Below are 24,888 nucleotides of genomic sequence, written 5' to 3' on the forward strand. Positions count from 1 at the left end.
TAGAAGATAAAGAACGGATACTTTTAAACAAGATCTCTGAGAAAATAACAAAAACAAACCAATTTTAACACACTTAATGAAAACCCAACATTTCATAGTAACAGAAATGGTATTTCACTCCAAAACTGTACACAGTAAAAATTTACAAATTCAGCTCTTATGATTATTAGAAGACAGTAGTACTATCTTTAAATTTTTTTATGTTTACTTATTTTTGATAGAGAGACAGAACATGAGCAGAGAGAGGGGCAGAGAGAGAGGGAGACACAGAATCTGAAACAGGCTCCAGGCTCTGAGCCGTCAGCACAGAGCCCGACGCGGGGCTTGAACTCACAGACGCAAAATCATGACCTGAGCCGAAGTCGGACGCTCAACCGACTGAGCCACCCAGGCGCCCTACTAATTTATCTTTAAACTGCCCATAAAGAATCTGCTCGCTAAGTAAATGCTGTTTCAAATTCATTTTGGAACAGAGAAGAATATAAATACATACAATAAAATATGAAAGAATATTTAAACTAAAAAAAAAAAAAAACCAGGGCTGCACGGGTGGCTCAGTCAGTTAAGCACCCAACTCTTGATTTCAGCTCAGGTCACGATCTCACTCATGGTTCATGGGTTTGAGCCCTGCATAGGGCTGCACACTGACAGCAGAGGCTGCTTGGTATTCTCTCTCTCTTTCTCTCCTCTCTGCCCCTCCCCTACTCACCCTCTCTCTCAAAATAAACTTAAAAAAAAAAAAAAAATTCAAACTACTTTGTAATGGTTTCCAATAATTCTAAAGCACTACCTACAACTATTATTTTTAACAGTTTTATTAGAATCGATTCCCCACAGAACCTTCTGTTACATAACAATGTGATCCTTATTTCAGGTTTCCATACACACAGTAAATTTCTCAAATCCCATCTTCCCCTATTTTCACTTTAAAAAGAGGAGACTGTTCAAGTATGGAGTTCACAGTGTAATTCTCAACCCCAGTCCAATGGTAAAATGTGCCTGCCACAAGCGTAAGCATTCAACAGATGTCAGTTTCCTATCATACTTACTAAGAGTAATTCAAGGTTACTCAGAAATCGGGGCCAACTGTCCTTCCTTTCTCTAATTTCTAAAAATCCTTCAATAAACACGTATTACTTTTGCAAAAAGGAAAATAGAAAGCAAGAAAAAAATACAGGTAAAGAGCAGGAGAGAAGACAGAAAAAAATATATATATATTGTAGGGATTCTCTCCCCAAGTATTCAATAACCCGTTCCAATCAACAAGTCTATAACTGCCCTTCAGGGCTAAGGACTAAAGAAATAAGACTAAAGCTAATGACCACTCTGCTTCCAACCATGACACCAACTGTATTTTCTCATACCATGGAACAGATTTCTATTTGCAATCACAGCTGTTTGCTCTGTCAGAACAGAAAAATCAAATGCATACGGAGGAAGAGGCAGGACAGACTTTATACAAGAAAATGTTCCTGCATTTCCTTATCTAAAAGGATAGTGGGAAATGATTTAAGGGAAAAAGATTCAGTACACTGTATTTCTTTTCTTTGAATAGGTGAAAAAAACGTTTTTTACGCATGCCTGCTTTTTCATATTAATCTAAATAAATGAGGTTTAGGTATTAAAGGTATTCAATTCAACTCAGAAGTAGCAGAGTTAAACACAGAAAATGGCAATTTGCAGCAACTGTCCATGAGGCATACACCCATGAAACAAAACACCTTGCCACCTAAGCCAGTGTTTACCTGGAAAAGGTCTGTCACTGAATGAAAAGGGGCGGGGGGGGGGGGGGGGGTGATTAAGTATGTCTTCTTCATAACACTTATAAATATCAGCATGAGAAAAGACAGTGTTTGTCCATGATACACAGTATTTAATGAATACTTTATAATCAACGATACCTTTTTCAGCTCTTCTTTGGAGAACTTTTCATAAGGGTTATGTTCCAGATAGGCAATGTGCTCTGAATTATTAGTACCAAATCCTACAGTTTTTCCTTTTTTATTTCCAGATGGTTCATAAGGGTGATGCAGAAGGTCATAATGAAGCATTGTGATCATTTCTTTTTTGATTAGTTCTTCACTTTTTTGTAAATCTGTTAGAGGTGGTTCTACATTTAAGGGTCTTAGAATAGTTTCATTTACCTAAAATTTTAAGACAAGTACAATTACCAAACATTATCACTCCAATGCTGATGTTATTACTTGTTCTAGCACGAATTAAATAGTAGTTTTACATTTTCAAAAGAATTTTGCTTTCCTTCTAAGGTCTTATTTGTACCAGCAAAACATTTTACATTATATCTGGGAAGTGCTTTACTATATTCCAGAAAGAATATAATATTTTGTTTCACAAACTTTATGAATGATATAAAAGCATCAATCACATAAGAAGAAACTCAAAACTTCCTAAGCCAGAAACTCTAATACTTACTTCTGATGGTCTTGGCAGATCTTTCTGGACAGCTTTGTGCATTCGCTTCATTTCCTTTACACGCTCTGCCTCTCGTATAGCCTAAAAAAATTATTTTTATATCCATTATTACAGCTATATGGTATTTGCCACATTTCAATAAAGTTGAAAACATGTATAAGAACATGTATGTTCAACAGTTAAAGCTGTCGAAGTCTGTGTAAGTTTGTAGAAAGGTAATAAAAGGCAACAGAAATCAGTCTATTCATTCTCTCATTACAATACAAACTAAGAACTGCCAACAGCTACTAGAGCATTCTCCAAGTTTATGTGGCTCCATCCATCAGATAATCATTCTTTTCTTGTTTAATTTGGAATTCTAATAAAAATCCTAGAAGAGAGCATAGGCAGGAATGTCCCTGACACCAGCTGTAGCAACATTTTTCTAGATACGTCTCCAGAGGCAAGGGAAATAAAAGCGAAAATAAACTATGGGAATTACATCAAAATAAAAAGCACAATGAAGAAAATAATCAACAAAAGACAACCTGTTGAATGAGAAAAGATATTTGTATACAACATATCCAAGAAAAGGTTAGTATCCAAAATATATAAAGAACTTATACAACCCAACACGAGAAAACAAATACTCAGTTACAAAGTGGGCAAAAGACATGAACAGACACTTCTCCAAGAAGACATCAAGATGGCTAATGGACACATGAAAAGATGCTCAACATCTCTCATCATCAGGGAAATACAAATCAAAACTACAATGAGATATCACTTCATACCTGTCAGAATGGCTAAAATCAAAAACACAAGAAAGAACAAGTATTGGCGAGGATGTGAAGAAAAAGGAACCCTTGAGCACCGGTGGTGGGCATGCAAACTGGTACAGTCACTGAGGAAAACAGTATGGAGGTTCCTCAAAAAGTTAAAAATAGAACCACCTTACAATCCAGAATCACACTATGGGGCATTTACCCAAAAAATACAAAAACACTAATTCAAAGGGACATGCACCTTTATGTTTAGAGCAACATGATTTACAGGAGCCAAACTACAGAAGCAGCCCAAGTGTCAATGGATTGATGAATGGATAAAGAAGTTGTGGTGTGTATGTGTGCGTATATGTATATACCTATAAAGATAATGAAGATGTAATACATACACACACACACACACACACACACACACACACGGAATATTACTCCGCCATGAAAAGGAATGAAATCTTGCCATTTGCAACAACATGGACGGAGCTAGAGAGTGCAATGCTAAGTGAAATAGTCAGAGAAAGACAAATACCATAAAATTTCACTCATATGTAGAATGTAAGAAACAAAACAAACCAGCAAAAGAAAGCAAAAAAAAGAGAGACAAACCAAGAAACAGACTGTTAACTATAGAGAACTGATGGTTACCACAGAGGAGGTGGGTGGGGGGGATGGGTGAAATAGGTGATGGGGATTAAAGAATGTACTAGTCGTGATGAGCACTGGGTGAGGTATGGAATTGTTGAAACACTATACTGTACACCTGAAACTGACATCACATTGTATATCAACTAAATTGGAATTAAAATAAAATTTAAAAATTTAAATAATCAATTGGAATCCTAAACTTAGAGGGGACTCTTATTTGTTCCTCCTGCAACACAACCCTCACTTCCACCTCAAAAGCTACTGATTTTTAATTTAAAAAACTAGCCAATGTGTTGTTTCCTGATTCTTAAATCACGAATAATATAAGTTAACATATTAGAATTTCAAGGCATTTCTGAGAGTAAATGTAGGGCAAAGTAACTAAGAAAACTAAACATAAAAAGTAATATCCTGGGGGCACGTGGGTGGTTCAGTGTGTTAAGTATCCAACTCTTGATTTCACTTCAGGTCATGATCTCATGGTTCATGAGTTCAAGCCCTGCACTGGGCTCTGTGCTCACAGTGCGGAGCTTGCTTTGAGGTTCTCTCTCCCCCTCTCTCTCTCTCTCTCTGTCTCAAAATAAATTAACTTAAAAAATAAAGTATTATCTTGTACTACCAACTAAAAAGCACATTCAGGGGCACCTGGGTGGCTCAGTCGGTTAAGCGTCCGACTTCAGCTCAGGTCATAATCTCATGGTCCGTGAGTTCAAGCCCCGCGTCGGGCTCTGTGCTGACAGCTCAGAGCCTGGAGCCTGCTTCCGATTCTGTGTCTCCCTCTCTCTCTGCCCCTCCCCTGTTCATGCTCTCTCTGTCTCAAAAATAAATAAACATTAAAACAAATTAAAAAATAAATAAATAAAAAGCACATTCATGTGACTTCTCTCTGAAATACATTTACATTGATGCTATTCACACTCGAGTCCCATGAAATTCCATTTCTAAAATTATCCTAGGGGTGCCTGGGTAGCTCAGTCAGTTAAGCATCCGACTCCTGATTTTGGCTCAGGTCACGATCTCACAGTTCATGAGACTGAATCCTAATTTGGGCTCTGTGCACTCAACATGCACTTGTTTTTAAGACTGATCAATAACACCTTTTCTTGGCTAGAGTGAAAAGCAATGTCTACAAGAACATTTATGTGTATTTTAAAGAAGCATAATAAATTTGACAGGAGGTATTTAAATTATGTACATACACATATACATACACACGTTTTAAGACTGCCTATCAAGATATTCTTGTATATTATTAATTACATGAGTACATATTATTAACTATGTTAAGCAATTTAGGGTAATTTCTTTTTTCAGATATTGAAAAAACTTTTAAATATGGACACATTTAATGACCATTCTTCATTCTTTCAGCCTACTGACACGGTCAGCGACTTCACACTTCTTTTCTAGCACAATTACCCACCTGCTTTCGTGCATCCACATCAGCAGCATCTTCAATGTAAGTATCATCTATTTCACGGTCTTCCAGCTCCTTCTCAGCATTTTCTGGCAGAACAATCTCAAAGTCATTCTTAGGGGCAGGGAGGCCCAACAATCCTAAACGGAGATGCTCACGAGATTCTCTTTCCTGTAGAAAAAAAATTGATCTTCTCAATTCATACATCTTAAGTATTCAACCTCCATTCTTAAGAGTTTCTAAAAAATAATTAGCCTAATTTTAATTCTAGAAAAATGATCCCTAATTTCAGAGCTGAGACAAGTTTGTTTGATTTCTATCTCAGTTTCTTCTCTAAATTAAGATCAAAAACTCTGATTTGTGATCCGTAAAGTTACTCTCAGATATTCTAATAGAAGGTTTGGGAATTATCTCTGCAGGGCAGAAAAAAATCCTTTAGAATTTCCATTTAAGGAATACATTTCTGACCATGAAATTTAATAGCAAATGAAAGAACAAATTCAAAAGTCAATTTGTTCTTGGACTAATAAAATCTAATCTGAAAAGATGCCTGAGTTTTTGTGTGTGTTTATTTTTAATAGAAATTACCAAATCATGGGGGGCCTGGTTGGCTCAGTCAATAGAGCATGTGATGCTCGATCTTGGGGTTTTGAGTTCAAACCCCACATTGAGGGTAAAATTTACTTAAAAACAAATTAACTAATTAAAAAAAGAAAAAGAAAGGAAGAAATGACTAGATCATATGATGACCAAAGAAAACAGTCCACACTTCCCAAAAGAAACTGCCTGGTACCCAAAGTTTTCCCCAGTACATCCTTGGCTTACCTTTTATTCCCCATAGCTCCATTACACGTATGGTAGGTGTGAGGCCCAACCAGATGACCTGCTATGTCCAAAATACACTCCATGCTTACTCATTTTGTGGCCTCTATCTGAGACAGCCCCCACCTCTCCTTCTGAGCATACCTCAACGAAGGTTTTCCTAGTACCCACCCAACAAATGTGATTATTTCTGTCTTCGGCCCCCCCAAGCATGTTGGTCTTACACAGAAAGCTTATTTTGTTCTTACATTACAATTATTTGGGGACTTGGTTTAGCACTGTCAATCTCTCCAGAGTATAAACTTCCTTAAGACAAAGGACACCTTTACTCAACTTTAGATCCTCTGAAGTCTCCAAATCAGCGCTCTGCACACATTAAATTCATTTGTTTAGCTATTATGTAGCCATTCACAGTTGACATTACTTGATATCAAGGTGGGCATTAAAAAAAATTCTAAACTCGGGATGCCTGGGTGGCTCAGTCAGTTAAGCGTCCAACTTCAGCTCAGGTCATGATCTCATGGTTCCTGAGTTCAAGCCGGCGTCAGGCTCTGTGCAGACAGCTCAGAGCCTGGAGCTTACTCTGGATTCTGTGTCTCCCTCTCTCTCTCTCTCTCTCTCAAAAATAAACAGTAAAAAAAACACTTTTTTTAATAAAAAATTCTAAAATAACCAAATCTATACACTAGGTTAGAATTTGTAAACTAAAAACAGGTATCACTGGAACTCATTAAAAAAAAAAAAAAAATCTCACAATGCTTTTCTGTGGCATCATATAAGACCCAAGAGTGACATAAGGAAAGCAATAACGTGGGCAGAAACAAAACTGTGGCTTTTATGATTAGCTGTCTGTATCAGCTTGCAAAATATACAAAAGAAAACTTCACTAAGATAAGCAATAAACATCAACTTAATTTGGCTTTGAGATCTAGATAGCTCTTCTAAAAGTCTAGAGCAAACAAGAATCAAGGCTCAAAATCTAATTTATAAGGCATTCCAAACTCAAAATTTGTTTTACAGAAGTTAAAGAAAAAAAAGAGTGCCATTCAAGAAAGTAAACTATTAATTAGTAAATGATAAAAAATAAAATCATATGACATACAAGGAGAACTACTATCAGCACAATCAGTATTCACAAACACATTAAAAATTAGTCAGCTTAGGGGCACCTGAGTGGCCCAGTCAGTTGAGCGTCCGACTTCAGCTCAGGTCATGATCTTATGGTTCGTGGGTTCGAGCCCCGCGTCAGGCTCTGTGCTGATAGCTCAGAGCCCGGAGCCTACTTTGGATTCGGTATCTCCCTCTCTCTCTGCCCCTCCCTTACTCACATACTCACTGTCTCTGTCAAAAAGAAATATTTTTTTTAAATGTTTTAAATTAAAAAAAAAAAAAAAAAAAAAAAAAAAAAAGAGTAAGTAGGCTTAGGAGACCAAAAGGTTCCCCTTCTCAAGTTCTATAAATCATTTTCCTTTTCTGGAATCCATAGGTGTACAGTTATCTTAAAGTATATGTAATATGCACCAACAAGGGAAAATATTTTAATACAACGTCCATGAGATAGAAGAGTTTAAAAAAAAAAAAGAGTATTAAAGGGATTTGACATGTACCATCTGCTTCACGTAAGAGGGATCACTGTAGTCTGCCATTCCATCCTCGGGATTAATGTTTAATTTGTCTCGAAGAGGAGTTCTACCCGGGGTGGAGTTAATAACTGGTTTGGGAGTTGTCCCACTGCGGGGAGTCAACCCTTCAGATCCATGAGAAGGAGTCCTAGAAAGACAGAAATTCCAATTAATAAAAGTGCCAATTTTATCTGGATTGTGCTTCCAAATATTTTTCACATAAATTATTTTACAAAGAAAGCATAAAAGAAAGAAACTAAGATTGCAGAATATCTGTCTTCCTACCTGGTTTTAAGTGAGATCTCTACGTTGGAGTACAGGTTTAGTTCAACTAGCTTAGTATTTACACACAGTATTTTTATTTTAATGACTTCAAGTAAAGTTATTACATTTGACATTTTCTTGCCTTGCTAAACTAGGCCCACCAAACATTATTTCAACCTTTCTTGATGCATTGTGGGGTGGCTAAGAACATACCATGGGCAGAGGGCAGCCATAATGCTCAAAGACCCCTAGGAAATTGTTTATAAGTTCACAATAGTGTCTTCATCTTATCATTTGCCCTCACCACCAGTAGCTGCTGGCTAGAACACCACTATCATAGGTATGCATCCACTTCAGTGGTTCCTCCTTTACGTTCTGTTTGGAAACTTAATTAACATGTCTACATATGAACAGTTCTGAGTGAGGGCTGAGACTCTCTTAGCAATAAATAAAATCCACAGACTTTGCAACTGATATCTTAGTTGTTCAAAGCCTGTTTTTGTTTGTTTGGCTGGTTGGGTGCTTACTTCCTATACCTTAGCTCTGTTCCAGACAAGTGATCTGCCAGGCAGATGTTCCCAAAGGTGAGATGAGGTGTTATCAAAAGACATGGTCCCTGCCCCCAAGGAGCTTACAATCTAGTTGAGAGACAAGACATACACAGGGAAAGAAGGATTAGGCTCTCTTACAAGCCCTGCAAAAGTGTTAAGTTGTATATTAGGATCTGGCTGCCAATGCTTCTTGATCCTGCTGTCAGGCACAGTTGTAACAGTTTGAGACACTCCCATACTAAATAATCAGTACGAGGATATATCCTAACACTGAAAATTAAAAACGAACCTAAAAGATTTCCAAACTTAAAAGCTCAAATTTCATTTTAATATGACCTGCTTCTACAAGGTTTCTATCTAAAAAATTCCTCTTAAAAAACAGTAACTTAAAAAAAATCGTAAACAAAGACTGAACTCTGGACTCTAGTTAATGATAAGCACAAGAAAGTGTTAGAAGTGAAATGGACTGAAACCTGCAACTTATTTTGAAAAGCACCAAATAATTAGATGGATTGACAGATGGATGGATATGTGAAAAGCAAATACGGTAAAATGTTAACAACTGTAGAATCTAGATGGTGAAATATGGATGTTTGCTTTCCCATTCTTTTAACCTCTCTGAATGTTAGAAATTTTCAAAATAAAATGTTGGGATATGGGGCATCTGGGTGGCTTAATCGGTTAAGCATCTGACTCTTGTTTTCAGCTCAGGTCATGATCTCAGTCATGAGATCAAGCCCCACAAAAAGCATGGAGCCTGCTTAAGATTCTCTCTCCCTCTCTCTCTCTGCCCCTCTCCCACTTGCTATCTCTTTCACTTTCTTTCTCAAAAAAAAAAATGTTGGGAGAAAAGCAACAGTAACACAGATAAAGGACTACAATTTTTATAAAATTCAACTAATGATCAAACAAACAATGGACTGATTTGTTCTTTTAAATCGGATAAAATGGGGGTGCCTGGTGGTTCAGTTGGTTAAGCGTCCGACTTCGGCTCAGGTCACAATCCTGCAGTTCATGAATTCGAGCCGCATGTTGGGCTTTGTGCTGACAGCTCAGAGCCTGGAGCCTGTTTCAGATTCTTTTTTTTTAATTAAAAAAAAAAAAAAAAATTTAAAGTCAATAAATCAGATAAAATGTATTCAGAAAAAAGGTGATAGCATCAGAAACTCTGAAAAAAGAAGACAGTTCCATACAGTAAAAACCAATTCCTGGGTATTATTATGTTATTTACTACCATGAGTAAGAAGAAATCAAAAAGCCATGTTAAATACTTATTTCCATTCTCTGTCAACATTACTAAAACAAACATGTTGTCCAAATCCTTGAAGTTTTTCTAAAACAATAAAGATGTATTCATTTACAATACCTGAATGGGGTAGAAAGAACTGTGTTTGGAGTCTGTACAACCTGCCGCTGTGGAGTCACACCTGAGAAGTCGCTCTCATGCAAAGGGGTATTAAGTCCACCTTTCAATGGGGTGTCCACATTGGTCAGGGCCATGAGGTTCTGAGCTTCCTGATAAACAAGAAGGTAAAGAAGTGTGTTTTAACAGTTCAGCCAGAATAGCCGAATCCTCTCTTCTGGTCCTACTATATAAACCTCAAAGGAGACAGAATTCTTATACATTTTCTTAATGAACACCAACAGATAAAATGAACTCGCCATGACAGAATTCAATACTTCCATTCCTCTGTCAACCTAACACAGCAGATCAGAAGTTTTGGAATAAAGTTTTAAATATCAAAAAATGTTTTAAAATGAAAGTATCATGACTCAAAAGCTTCTATTACCTGTGCCAAATCTCTTTACAATCATAAAGAACTAAAAATGGAAATTTCCCAATGTGAACTTAGGCTAAATGTGAGAATACCCAGATTTTAGTCTGGCTTTATCACGAACTCTCTCCAGTGTTCACTAGCCCCTCTGACTCTCAGTTTCCTCTACTGGGAAGTTAAGATACCTCCAACTGGCCAGTCCAATCCACTTCCTGAGAAAACTCATGAAGGCAAATTCCTTTCAGAAGCCTTGTCCTCTTTAGGCAGGCCTGCCAATGTTCTGAAGTCTTTAGTCCCTCTGCCACAACCCTGCAGCACTTACTACTATCACTGCACCCACAATCTCCCAATCCCCAACTCCGGGCCTGTGAAAGACTACATCTTCCAAGATAATGACAGCCATATCTCTCATCTTATGTGCTCTTCTTAGAATCCAACCTTGATACTCCTCCCATCATGAAGTGGAGGTCTATGTCCCCTCCTTTTGAGTCCAGGTGGCCTTGTGAATTACCTGTAACTAACAGAACGCAGGAAAAGTGACACAGCTTGACTTCCAAGGCAGGGTGAGCAAACATACAGCTTCCTACCACACTCTTTACGACACCCCTAATGGAGCCTTGAGACACCATGAGAGAAGTTTAACTGTCCTGAGGCCACAGGCTGAAAGAAAGCGCAAGCTTTGGAGAGGCCACATGCAGATGCATTCCCCATTCTCAGGTGAGGACCCAACCCACAGCCAGCATCAACCACCAGTCATGGAAAGATGATTCAAGTCCCTATGTGTCAAGACACCCCCCAGTGCTGAGTCTTCTTAGCTGAGACCCTTGACATCATGGAGCAGAGACAAGCCATTCTTCCTGTGCCCGGTCCGAATTCCTGACCAAGAGAGACCATTAGCATCAATGACATGTTTTAAGCCAGTAAGTTTTGGGGCAAAATGAAGATAACCAGGGGCACGTGGATGGCTCAGTTGGTTGAGTGTCCCCTGACTTCAGCTCAGGTCATGATCCTAGGGTCATGGGATTGAGCCCCACATTAGGCTCTGTGCTGAGCATGGAGCCTGTTTAAGATTCTCCCTCTTTCTCTCCCTCTGCCACTCTCCCCCGCCCACTTGTGCACACACTCTCTCTAAAAAAAATAAATAAAAATTTAAAAAATAAATGTAGATAACCAGAATAAGGCTTATTCCATTACCCATTACTCTGTTCTTAGTTCATGGAAAGAACCTTGAATTTCACACTACCAAAGTCCTGTGTGTGTTCTTTTTGCTAGTCCAAATACAAAACACTTTCCCCAACTAGGCTCCTAAAAGTCTGGCCAGCTTTATACCTTTGGGCAGAAAATTGGAAGCTGCTTTTCTCAAGAATCTGACTAACCCAAAAGATGTAGAATACTGACATCAAGAATTTGCCAAAGAAACCCAGCAGACAGTTCAGCCTACAGGGAAGCCTGGAGTTGAGGAGCCTTACCCACACCTAGAGAGCTTCTAGTCTACTTTTAACTGCCCTGCCCTTAACCCCTAGATACAGGCAAAGAGCCAAAGATCAAAAGATACTTGAGGAAACATCCAATATGAAAAACAGAGAACAAAAGAAACTTAAATACTATACAGGGAAAAGAAAACATAAAAATAAAACAAAACCATCATTAATAGCTTCAGAGAAATAAGACAAAATATTCACTAAATGAAATATTTAAGAACTGAATACATTTTTTTAAAGAGCTCTTAGAAATTAAAAATGTGATTGTAGAAATTTAAAAACCGAAAAAAGATAAAATTCACAGAAAATCTCCTAGCAAGAAGTCAAAAGGTCAATTAAAACAGAAAACCAGAGAGGAATAAATAAGAAAATTCTTTTTTTATTTCATAAGAGAAATAGACCAATGAAAGGGAGGAAACAAAATTTTCAAAATAACATCCCAGAACTGAAGGCCAGGAATCTCCAGAATGAAAAGATCACTAAGTACCTGGCGAGTGATTGAAAACAGACCCACACCAAGAACTATGCATGTGAAAAAGAGATATTAGCTTCTAGAGAAAGGAAAAAAACGGATTTGCTAAATGGCAGAGATCTCAATAGCTATAATAGAAGCCAGAAGACACTGGAGCACTGCCTTCAAAACTGTAAACAAAAACCATTTCAATCTGGGAGCACCTGGCTGGCTCAGCCAGTGGAGCATGCAACTCTTAATCTCAGGGTCATGAGTTCAAGCTCCACGTTGGGTGTAGAGTTTAAAAGACCAAAAAAAAAAAAGATTTCAATCTTGAGTTCTATACCCAGTTATACTATAGTTAGACCAATAATTCACAGCTATGCAAGGTCTTAAAAATTCCATCTGCCATGAACCCTTCTCCTCAGAAAGTTATTGAAGGAACTTCCATAACTTCAGTAACCTTTCACTAACAGACATAAACCAAAAAAACCAAAGACATGGGAGCCAGGAAAGAGGTGATCCAAGAGACTTTCTAGGGTGCCAGTAACAGGAAATCAAGAGAACAAGCTGTAAACAAGATCTAATCGTCTAGGGGTATTTGGGTGGCTCAGCTAGTTAAGCACCGACTTCAGCTCAAGTCATGATCTCATGGTTTGTGGGTTTAAGCCCCAAGTCAGGCTTTGTGCTGACAGCTGGGAGCCTGAAACCTGCTGTGAATTCTGTGTCCTCCTCTCTCTCTGTTCCTCCCCCATTCATGCTCTGTCCCCGTCTCTCTCAAAAAAAAACATAGGGGCACCTGAGTGGCTCTGCTGGTTAAGCGTCCAACTCTTGGTTTCGGCTTAGGTCATCATCTCATAGTCTGTGAGTTCGAGCCCTGCATCAGGCTCTGCGATGATAGCACAGAGCCTGCCTGGGATTCTTTCCCTCTCTCTCTGCCCCTCTTCTGCTCTGTCTCTCAAAATAAATAAACTTAAAAAAATAAATAAATAAATAAGTGGGGCGCCTGGGTGGCTCAATTGGTTGAGTGTCCAACTTCGGCTCAGGTCATGATCTCACAGTCCGTGGGTTCGAGCCCCGCGTGGGGCTCCGTGCCAACAGCTCAGAGCCTGGAGCCTGCTTCAGATTCTGGGTCTCCCTCTCTCTCTACCCCTCCTCTGCTCACGCTCTGTCTCAAAAATAAACATTAAAAAAAAATTTTTTTTAAAGAAAAAATAAGTAAAAATAAAAATTAAAACATTAAAATAAAAAAGATAAAATAAAAGAGTAATCGTCCAGAATAGAACACTCAGAAATTCTGAGAAAGACTTTTTCAAGAAGCTGAGAATATCTAAAATTTGATCAGATTACAAGAGATTTACACAGACAGTGTCAATCTAGAGTTGAATTTGTGCTAAGTCATCAAAAAATTTAGCATCTGAATAAAACAAGTATTAACTCAAAAAAAAAAACATAATCATAAGTAATCATAAGGCACTTTGTGGGCTCAGCAACGAATATAGCTTGCACAGTCATAAAGTAAACCATGAATACAGAGCTAATCAAAATTATGATATAACCATAATGGAAAATGAGAGAATAGAAAGAGTGTGCGTGCATGATAGAGGAAGAGGGTGGGAGAGCCAAATGTTCAAATCCCCAGGTGGAGAACTGGCTAAAACTGAAAATAAAATCAACAAGTAACAAGTGTCCAAGCAAGAAGATGGTAAAAACAGAGTTGTAATTGGTGCCTCTAGAGAGCAAGCAATGAGGAGCAAAACTATTTTTCTTACTAAGTTTTAATAGGAACCATGTGACTCCCAATAAAGACCTTAAAATTGTACTTCTGACTATTAGAGAAGAGGAAATGAGACGTAAGGACGTTCAATAGTGTTTTGTTAGGTGTGGCTATTCTCTGGCATACAAACCCCCTACAGAGCTGTATACCCCATGTGTTTAGGAGAGAGAGGGAAACAGTACTGATGGCAGCCTGTGCCAAGCTAAGCACAGAAATGCAAGGAAATTTTAAAAGTTACTGACTACATACATCTGACTTCTTTCTAGGACTGCTAGGCAATGTGAAATTTTAAAATGCTTTGCTTTACTAATAGGTACTAAAGATTTCGAAGGGCTAGCTTCAAAAAAACAAAACAAAACAAACAAACCTATGAATAAATGTGGAAATGAAATCACCTCATTATTGAATCTGCTAATTTAGGTTCCTAATAACAAAATCTCTAGGATCTAGTTTACCCCTTTTAAAAGAAACAAACCAAATCACTTACTATGCTCCTTCACTTTCAAGGACAAGAAGTGAAAGGCTCACTCTACTATCCGACAGCTTACCTGCAGAATTCTGTCCTGGGAAGCCGGTGTACGAGGTGTTCTAAGAGCGATGCTGTTGTTGGTGACATTGTACTCAGACAAAAGCGTACTAGAGGCAGAGTTTGTTATGCCAGATTCCTCAGCAGTCTGACGTGCGATTTCACTTGCTTGGCCTACTTTTACAACCTCCTGGAGTTCTGCATCTGAAATCTGAAAATCATCATACAGCAACATTTTAACCAAAGAACAATACAGCCTAAAACTTCCATATTCCAGAAAGATGAATCACTGAAGCTTTGTGATGAGTACACAGGGGTTTGCTGTACTACTTTCTTCACTATTGTGGGTTTGAAAAATTCTACAAAAAAGTTTTTAAGTCTTCCCCATATAATGTGGGGATAAATTCCATATATGATATACTATCAAGCGGCAAAGTCTTGTATTTCTATAATGAAATGCTTTCAAACCAACTAACACATCAATAAACCAAGAACATAAAATAATCACGTTTGTATACAACCATCAAAGGAGGGGGGCCTAAAAACCAATTAAAACATCAAAGTCCACTGAGCCATAAGATCCCTGAGAAAATCAAAAAGCGTTATCTTAGTAATTTTACAAAAATAAGTATCCTAGGGGCATCTGGGTGGCTCAGTCGGTTAAGTGTCTGACTTCAGCTCCAGGTCATAATCTCACAATTTGTGGGTTCGAGCCCCACGTCGGGCTCTGTACTGACAGCTCAGTCAGCTGTTCTCGCTCTCAAAAACAAATAAACATAAAAAAATAATAAATTTTTAAAAAGCAAGTATCCCAAAGAGAACTAAGAAAAAAAATTACAGGCAAAATCTCAATTTAAGAAATATCACTACTTAGGGCGCCTGGGTGGCTCAGTTAAGCATTCGACTCTTGATTTCGGCTCAGGTCATGATCTCACAGTTCGTGGGTTTGAGCCCCGTGCTGGGCTCCACACTGCGGAGCCTGCTTGAGATTCTCTCCCTCTCTGCCCCTTCCCCATTCAGCCACATGAGCACTTTCTCTCTCTCTCAAAAGAAATAAACTTAAAAAAAAAAAAAAGGGGAGTATCAGTACTTGGATGGCAGCATCTGACAAAATTATGTCATGTTTATGCCCAAGAATTTTGTGTTGACCTAAGTGCATCATTTGGATAAAGAAAGAAGCTCTTCTGGCCTCCTAAGTCCATCCTTCTGCTCCATTAAACCAAACAGTCCAATTCTACAGAGCTGTACTATTCAAAATAAACCAAGAACTTTTTCAAAATTCCCATGGTTCTGACCAACTATAATTAAGTCAAAGGAAGAGAAGGCTGTTCCTTGATAAGCTGAATGGTAAGCTGAATGGTAAGCTGAATGAGGGTATGTTTCTCTCTTCACATCTACCACATTGATTTTCACAGCTGTTGTCTCAAAAAGAGAAGTATGACACAACAAAACATTCCCTATAAGAAAGCAGCCTAAAGTCCACACAGCCAAATACCACCTGTATCCTAATCGGCTACAATAAGAGGCCAGGAGCCCTAACCTGCTCACAAATTGCTAAAAGCTGACAATTACTTACTAAACCATCACAGGGGCAATTTAAGGCCAGATATAATAATTTATACAGAGAAGTTGTTACTTATCATAGTAAATCACAAGGACTTATCCTTATGTGGCTCACCTATTACACTGTAAATTTCTTAAGGGCACCCAACACCTAGCAAAAGCCTGGCATGTAGACCCTTCAAACATGTGCTAAATAAATTATAAGCATATGAGTTCACACAATAAAAAAACTGTTTTTATTAGATTACCTGAGGGGCAGGGAGTACTAGTTTGCTTCTTTTTTTAGTAAATTCAGAAACACCACTAGTCTGAAGAATAGCTGATGGCAAATCAGATTCTTTTTTCCTTTTTAAATGCTGTTTGTCTTTTTTTCTGTCTCTTCCTTCTTTTTCCCTACCATGAATCAAAGCAGAGAGAGATTTTTAAAAGTTACACATAGACAATAACAGTAAAAGCCACATAAATACTCATACACTTCGAACAAAATAATCCCATTCCTAAAAAAATTACTGATAAAAAGACAAAATCCAAATACATTAAGCTGTGCCCTACACCATTACTCACCCACTATACTCAAGAGGAATGCAGGCTGAGAATAGTGATAGAATTATTAAGAAGATATAGTACTAAGTAACTTACATATTAAATATTAAGCCTACATAAAGACTATGATGATAAACAAAATTTTATATATAATTTCAACAAGAAAATTAAACTATTCCTATATCATGATTACATTCTTACAAAAGTATGTGCGTGCACTTACGAAAATGATGGAGACAAGCATACAAAAAAACGGAAAACAGTAATACAAAGGGGATGGGATTAAAACACTGAATTTTTAAATTTCCCTTTAAAACTGTTCTTCAATTGTTCATTATGATTCTTTTAATTCACTTGTTTTTTTAAAGGATATTTCAGTCCTGACAAATGGTTAAAGTCTAATGCCAGGCTCAAGGCCACCTCTGAAAGCTCCAAGAATGCCTCCTCCCAGTCTGGGTGTCAGCCTCTTCCCCATCCAGCCTGTTCCTTCCAGACAAGCCGCTCCCACTTCCACCTCTTTATTCAAACAGCCTACCTCATACAAGGTCTTAATTTGAGAAACAAATACAATGGAGTACATCCAAGAAAATCCTGTTTCATGGTGCCTGACACCTGTCATTTAGTCCCAATTCATGTCAACAGAGTGGAAGGTCAGTAGGGGAGTAGAAAACTAAAACTCTCTGACAACCATAAAAAGTTCTCCCCACAAAATTCAAATGGAAGAAATAGAGAAAACTCTAAAAATCCCTAGAAATAGGCAAAATCCTCTGCACCTTTAGACAAACATTTTATAAATACACTTACGTATCCCCATTAGATAAAAAGACTTAGGTATGCATCGGTAACTTTAATTTCATTCAAAGAAAACAAGATAAAATTTTCACTAGAATAGACAAAAAACCAGACCAGATTTTGACAGATTCCTCAGTCCATTAGTAAAATAACTAACTTGTTCACAAATGCACATCAACGTTAAGACTGTGACTCAGTGAGTAAAGACTACACTAAGAGCCAAGTGCTGACGTGTCAGGAGATGCAAACAGCCTTCTATGCCAAAGACACGACCACAAGGGTCACTGGTTTTCTCAGAAACGTGAATCCAGTAAATAAATAAAAACATTATGTAGGTCACATTGTCCTAAATAATAAAAATCTGTCTCTGACAAGGATAGCGCATGGCCCTCCATAAAATTCCTACTATACTTTTCCATTTTCAAAATCAGAAAGGCAACTTACGATCTTAGTTCCCCATCAAGATCTTGTTGTCTTAATTTTCTGAAATCTGCATCAAGAGCCTGGTAGTTTTCCTCAGAAGTATCATAGAAACCAAGAGCAGGCTTTTTTTCAAATGGGATTTCAGCATTATAATCAACTCCCCTCTTCTTTTTTCTCTTCTTCTGAATTTCTATGCCAGCTGCTCTAAGTTCTCTTCTCTTCTGGAGGGCTGCAAGACGCCTGAAGAAAAACAAAACAAGATCACCCTGAAAATCACATACCATGGGGAAGGGACAGATCATCTAACAGAGTTAAGAAAACTACTTGGATATTTGGGGAAGAAATATTTATTTAAATTTTTTCTTAATGTTTTTATTTATTTTTGAGACAGAGAGAGACAGAGCATGAGCGGGGAGGGCAGACAGAGAGGGAGACACAGAATCTGAAGCAGGCTCCAGGCTCTGAGCTGTCAGCACAGAGCCCAACGCAGGGCTCAAACTCACGGATCATGACCTGAGCTGAAGTAGGACGCTTAACCGACTGAGCCACCCAGGCACTCCAAGAAATATTTATTTAAATCCTCACCTCACAACCATTCACCAAAATAAATTCTCCTCTTGATTTAAAGATACGCACACACAAGCAAAAAGAAAAACCAGAAGGAACTATATAAGTATGCATCTTATCTGTGGTTGGGAATTACTCACTTAATATAAATTAAATAAAAGGCAAAGGTAAATACCCAACAGCAACAGCTTTGAATTTTAAATTTTATATCTCTATAGATTCATTTTTTTTAATCATAAAAGTTAAACAACAGGAAAAAACATTTGCAATTTATATTGGGAACGGTTAGATAAAAACAATCTATTCAGGTTTTTTTGTTTAATATATTCCAAGGGGGGGTGGGGGAGGAAACAGAAGAAAACAAATAGTTCTCTAAGGAAAAATATGCAAATAGCCAAAATGATAAAAGGTATACTTAGCTAATAATCACAAATTAAATCAAGTACCATTTCTGCAGATCTAATTAATAGTGTTCAGTTTTTTGTTTCAATGGCAAGTACACAAAAAGTGGACAGTCACCCTCAGTGGTAATGGAAAACAAATGGGTGTAGTTTCCCCAAAGAGAATTTGGAAATACACATTAAAACCCTGAAGTTTCTCACATGTTTTAACCCAATAATTTCATTCCTCAGCCTTTAGCCTAAAGAAATAAGTAACATAAACAAGGCCTTGGCTGCAAGACTTCAAGCAGCATTCATAAATAAGCTAATAACTGGACACAATCTAGACATCCAACAAGAAATGAAGAAAATGTATAGCATAGTTATAAGCTAGAATATTAGACAGCCATCTATATAACGTTTAAAAAACCTGTAAATCTACTTTGCCAGGGAAAGATGCTCAAGACATACTGGTGTGTAAAACACGTTACAAAGTTTACACGTTATAGAGCAACACGTAAAAATTACATGCATATATCTATCAGTGAATATACGCTTGTAAGATGTGAAGGATGTCCAACAAAATATGAACAATAATCACTGGAGGTTAGAATTTCATTTAATCTTTACTTTTTTGTATTTTCCCATGATGCTATAATTCTAATGATATAATGACGAGAAAAGTTATTTATAATATTAAAAGGGGAAATCAGCATATAAGAACACTTTCCAGCATGAGGCTCTGCAGACCTACACCCCCAGTAAAACTGACAAAAATTAGAAAAAAAAAAAAAAAAAAAGTTTAAGTCTCTGGAAAGGATCCAAAGGAGATATAGCACATGATGAAACATTTATTCAAGAAAACCTGAGGAGTGCCTGGGTGGCTCAGTCAATTAAACATCCGACTTTGGCTCAGGTCATTATCTCACAGTTCAGGAGTTTGAGCACCACGTCGGGCTCTCTGCTGTCAGTGCAAAGCCCACTTTAGATCCTCTGTCCCCCTCTCTCTGGCCCTCCCCTGCTTGCGCTTTTCTCTCTCTCAAAAATAGACATTTAAAAATTTTTTCTTTTAAAAATTTTTAATGTTTATTCATTTTTGAGACAGAGGGAGACAGAGCACAAGTGGGCGAGGGGCAGAGAGAGAGGGAGACACAATCTGAAACAGGCTCCAGGCTCTGAGCTGTCAGCACAGAGCCCAATGCAGGGCTCGTACCCACAACTGTGAGATCATGACCTGAGCCGAAGTCGGACGCTCAACCGACTGAGCCACCCAGGCGTCCCTTATTTTTTTTCTTAATGTTTACTTTATTTTTGAGAGAGAGCATGAGTGAGGAGGAGCAGAGAGAGAAACACACACACAGAATCTGAAGCAGGCTCCAGGTTCTGAGCTGTCAGCACAGAGCCCTACTGGGGGCTCAAACTCACAAACCAAGATCATGACCTAAGCCCAGGTCAGATGCTTAACCAACTGAGCCACCCAGGTGCCCCCCAAAAAATATTTTAATTAAGAAAAAAAAAAAAGAGAAAGAAAGAAAATTTGAAAGACAAGGCACCTGGGTGGCCCATCAGTTAAGCATCCAGCTTTTGATTCTGGCTCATGTCATGATCTCAGTTTGTGAGATCAAGCCCCGTGTCAGGCTCCGAGCTGACAGGTCAGAGCCTGCTTGGGATTTTCCTCTCTCCCTATCCAACCCCTCAAAATAAATAAATAAACTTAAAAAAAAAAAGGGGGGGGGGGGAAGAAAATCTGAAAGAGGGCTTCAACTACCCCCATTGTGGTATCAGTCTGTACTTTTTAAATTTTTATTTATTTTTTTAATTTACATCCAAGTTAGCATATAGTGCAACAATGATTTCAGGAGTAGATTCCTTAATGCCCCTTACCCATTTAGCCCACCCCCCTCCCACAACCCCACAGTCTGTACTTTCTAATTAAGTTCTTCTTTCCCGCTTATCCCCTCAAGCAATAAGGACTGCCCCAAGCCAGCAAGACCCAGCAGGTAATGAACTCCAAGACCTTGAGTGCCAGACTTTTCCTGCCCACCTGCACATACCCACTGACCTTTGTCCCACTTTCCTTACATAAACCAGGAAGTATTTTTGTCACTTTGGAGACAGTCTTTGAAACGCTATCCAAGTCTTCCCGGGGTTGGCCTCACTGAAATAAATTTCTGTCTTGTTCCACCACCACTCGTCCCTCTGCCTTTGCATTTTGTCAATGGGGAGTGGCCAAATCTGGTGTGTTTGGGACCCCCTAGAGCCAGGTACTCTTGCACCCCTGCACCCCAGCTACAAATCTACTAAAATTCATTAAAGAAAAGTGAAAGTCTATAGTATCTGAATTAAGACCCACTTCCTCATCTCCTACCCCTGTCCGCACTGGGAGATATAAACTCTACTCCACACTAGTGCAGCCAAAACCACAGGGTTCTCTCTCCCCTCCAGTTCCCAACAGGAAGGCTTTCATTACAAGAGGGGCAGAACATCAGCAATTTTCATCCTGCCTCCAAATACCTGTTGCAGAGGTTAAATTCCAACAAGAGTGCCCCAGAACGAGGGCCACTTCTTTCTTGTGCCCAGACAGAGGCTCTATCTTGGACACAATGCTGCTAAGAATGCTGGGGCTCCAGGAGTCCTTGCCCTAGCTTGCGGGATGAGGCTTCCACACTAGGAGAAGCAAGCAGAGGAGACCTAGGGCTGCTGCCCACACGGAGCACTCAGCTCCTGAAATGGAGATGTCATTCAGAGAGACAAACACACCACAGCCCAAGGGTAGAAGAGAGAATGCCAAATCTCCCCCCAAAAAAATTGACTTCGTTTGCAACAGAATATGGAGAAAACGTTCAAGCCTAAAAGCACTCTCAAAAACAGTGGAACTTGTGGTAAGAGGTAACTGGGAAGAAACTGGTAGATTCACTGAAGAAAGAGACTAAACTGTTGGCCCACTAGTTTGCCAGAAAAAAATGGGAGGAGACTTCCTGGGGTCAGAGCAAATACCAAGCACTGATCTGAGAAACTATGCCTTCAACTGGGTGTTGTAAGTGACAAATGAATCACTGAATTTTACTCCTGAAACCAATATTGCACTGTATGTTAACTAAAATTTAAATTTAAAAAAGGAGGAGGAGGAGGAGGGAGGAGGAGGAAGGAGGAGAAGGAGGGAGGGGGAGGAGGGAGGGGGAGGAGGAGGACGGAGGAGGGGGAGGGGGAGGGGGAGGGGGGAGGAGGAGGAGGAGGAGGAGGGGGAGGAGGAGGACGGAGGAGGAGAAACAACCATCCTTTCAAAGGAGCCCAAATTTAATTGGATAGGTTTGTGGAATACTTTATGTCCCAAGACATTGTTGAAAACAATACACCAATCAGCTGACAATTAGTAGAGCTTAAAATGTGGGTGTAGCTAGGGAAAAAGATGCCAAAAATGTGGTCAAAACCACACCATCCCAGGTGACTGTGGGCATACCCAAGACTGCACCCCCCATGAGGTGCAACATCAGAGGCTTTGCATTCTGAGGGGACCACTAGGGGAGAAGAGACTTCACTAACATAACCCACACACAAGCAAATAACAATAAAAAGTCTGGATGGAGAGAACACAGCACCCAGAATTGCTACAATGTATGATCTAAAGTGTCCAGTTCCCACAAAAAAAATTTGAGACCTGTGAAGAAACAGGAAAGCAAGACCCACATGGGAGAAAAAAAGCTGGCAACAGAAACTGCCAGTGAGAGCAACTAGATGTCAGATGTAGCAGACAGACTTCAATGGACCCATTATAAATATTTCCAAAAAACAAAAAGAAACCATGATTAAAGCAGCAAAGGAAAGTATGATGAAAATATTGCATCAAATAGAGAAAATCACTTAAAGATAGAAATAACTTAAAAGAACCTAGAGAGAGATGGTAAAGATTAGGCAATCCAGAAAAAAAAAAAAAGTAAGAACAGAGCCTCACAGAAATGCAGGGCATCATTAGGTGCACCAAAAGGAGAGAGAAAAAGAGTAAAATATTCAAAGAAAAAATGGCTGAAAATTCTCCCAAATTTACCGAACCTACATATCCAGAATGCTCAACGAACTACAAGTCAGATAAAGAAATCTGCACGCAGGGGGTGCCTGGGTGGCTCAGTCGGTTAAGTGTCCGACTTCAGCCCAGGTCGTGATCTCACGGTCCGTAAGTTCGAGCCCCGCATCAGGCTCTGTGCTGACAGCTCAGAGCCTGGAGCCTGTTTCAGATTCTGTCTCCCTCTCTCTGACCCTCCCCCGTTCATGCTCTGTCTCTCTCTCTCTCAAAAATAAATAAACGTTAAAAAAAAAAATTAAAAAAAAAAAGAAATCTGCACACAGAAACATCATGCTAAAAATGTTCAAAGCCAAGGGAACTCCAGTAAGATTAACAGCTAACATCTCATCAAAACAACATGTAACAATATCCCATTTTATACAAATATTACTGTGTGTATATGTACACATAAATGTACCTCTGTATTGAAAGAAAGGCTTGCAAAGACACACATTTCAAAAATAAAGTTATTTCATTCTTTTAATGTTTATTTATTTGGATAGAAAGAGAGCTGGGGAGGGACAGAGAGAGAGGAGAGAGAGAATCCCAAGCAGCCTCTGTGCTGTTAGCACAGAACCAGACATGGGGCTCAATCCCATTAACCGTGAGATCATGATCTGAGCCGAAACCAGGAGTCAGACACTTAACCGACTGAGCCACCCAGGCGCACCAATAATTTCATTCTTTAAATAAAGGAAATAAAGACTTCAAATGACATCAGAAATGCTTTCACTAAGTGAATATAACGAAGCTAATAGCATCATATCAACCTCAAAAAGAAAATAGTGCAATACCGGAGGAAAAACGTATTACATTTATAATCAATAAAAAGCTTTAATGGGAATGCAAGCTGGTGCAGCCACTCTGGAAAACAGTATGGAGGTTCCTCAAAAAATTAAAACCTACAACCCAGCAACTGCACTACTAGGTATTTATCCAAGGGATACAGGTGTGCTGTTTCGAAGGGACACATGCACCTCAATGTTTATAGTAGCACTATTGACAATAGCCAAAGTATGGAAAGAGCCCAAATCTCCATCGACAAATGAATGCATAAAGAAAATACAGTATATGTATACAATGGAGTATTACTCAGCAATCAAAAAGAATGAAATCTTGCCATTTGCAACTACATGGATGGAACTGGAGGGTATGATGCTAAGTGAAATTAGTCAGTCAGAGAAAGACAAATATCATATGACTTCACTCATATGAGGACTTTAAGAGACAAAACAGATGAACATAAGGGAAGGGAAACAAAAATAATATAAAAACAGGGAGGGGGACAAAACAGAAGAGACTCATAAATATGGAGAACAAACTGAGGTTTACGGGAGGGGTGGTGGGAAGGGGGATGGGCTACATGGGTCAGGGGCACTAAGGAATCTACTCCTGAAATCATTGTTGCACTAGATGCTAACTGATTTGGATGTAAATTTTAAAAAATTAAAAATAAAATTAAAAAAAAAAAAAAAGCTTTAAAACACATCTGTAATTTAGCATTAAAGAAATAGTCCTGCAATGTATTTTACATACAGACCAATCTGGTCTATTACAAGATATATGTACAAGTTAAGACACACAGATTCTATAAGAAAATCTACAAGATAGACCAGAGAAAATTTAAATCTGTAAAACAGTGTTTAAAGCAAGCAATGCCACTTATACTTAGAGAAGCATCCTTAGCCATCCATGGTTAAAAGGCTCAAAATTATTTGGTCTCCAAACAATGGATGAAAATGGAAAAGTGAATTTTTTTCAACCCTACTCACATTATTTAACCCTAAATAGTGTACAAAATACAAAAATGACTGAAACTGGGCAGAAAATTGAGTATCTCCTCTTGGTTTCTGTTTATTGTTCCAGGCCATTCATACTTCCATTAAGTAACTATTCTGGACTAGTGGCTGGCCAGCTTAGCTATGCCAAGAAGCATCCTCAGGTATGAAAGAATCCTCCACCCCAAGATCTGGCACTTCAAAGTCACTACTGGGGAAACCATCAACATAATGCTAGTCATCAGGTCAGGAAGGAC

The 24,888-nt window shown here is 38.6% G+C and overlaps 1 protein-coding gene across 1 annotated transcript in view; it reads right to left on the reverse strand.

Annotated features, from left to right (window-relative positions):
• Positions 1 to 24,888, reverse strand: part of CDC5L (cell division cycle 5 like) — a 50,393-nt gene that overhangs the window by 17,873 nt on the left and 7,632 nt on the right. Inside the window, exons 6-13 of the mRNA XM_019457303.2 lie at positions 17,868 to 18,086; positions 16,337 to 16,481; positions 14,548 to 14,736; positions 9,882 to 10,030; positions 7,686 to 7,848; positions 5,263 to 5,427; positions 2,434 to 2,514; positions 1,902 to 2,144 (exon numbers count right to left, since the gene is read on the reverse strand). Coding sequence (XP_019312848.1) covers positions 1,902 to 2,144; positions 2,434 to 2,514; positions 5,263 to 5,427; positions 7,686 to 7,848; positions 9,882 to 10,030; positions 14,548 to 14,736; positions 16,337 to 16,481; positions 17,868 to 18,086 — 1,354 coding nt within the window. The remainder of the gene's footprint in view (positions 1 to 1,901; positions 2,145 to 2,433; positions 2,515 to 5,262; positions 5,428 to 7,685; positions 7,849 to 9,881; positions 10,031 to 14,547; positions 14,737 to 16,336; positions 16,482 to 17,867; positions 18,087 to 24,888) is intronic.

The sequence above is a fragment of the Panthera pardus genome, unplaced genomic scaffold (genome assembly GCF_024362965.1).
Source record: "Panthera pardus isolate Hobbes unplaced genomic scaffold, ASM2436296v1 HiC_scaffold_17, whole genome shotgun sequence".
Classification (NCBI taxonomy): domain Eukaryota; kingdom Metazoa; phylum Chordata; class Mammalia; order Carnivora; family Felidae; genus Panthera; species Panthera pardus.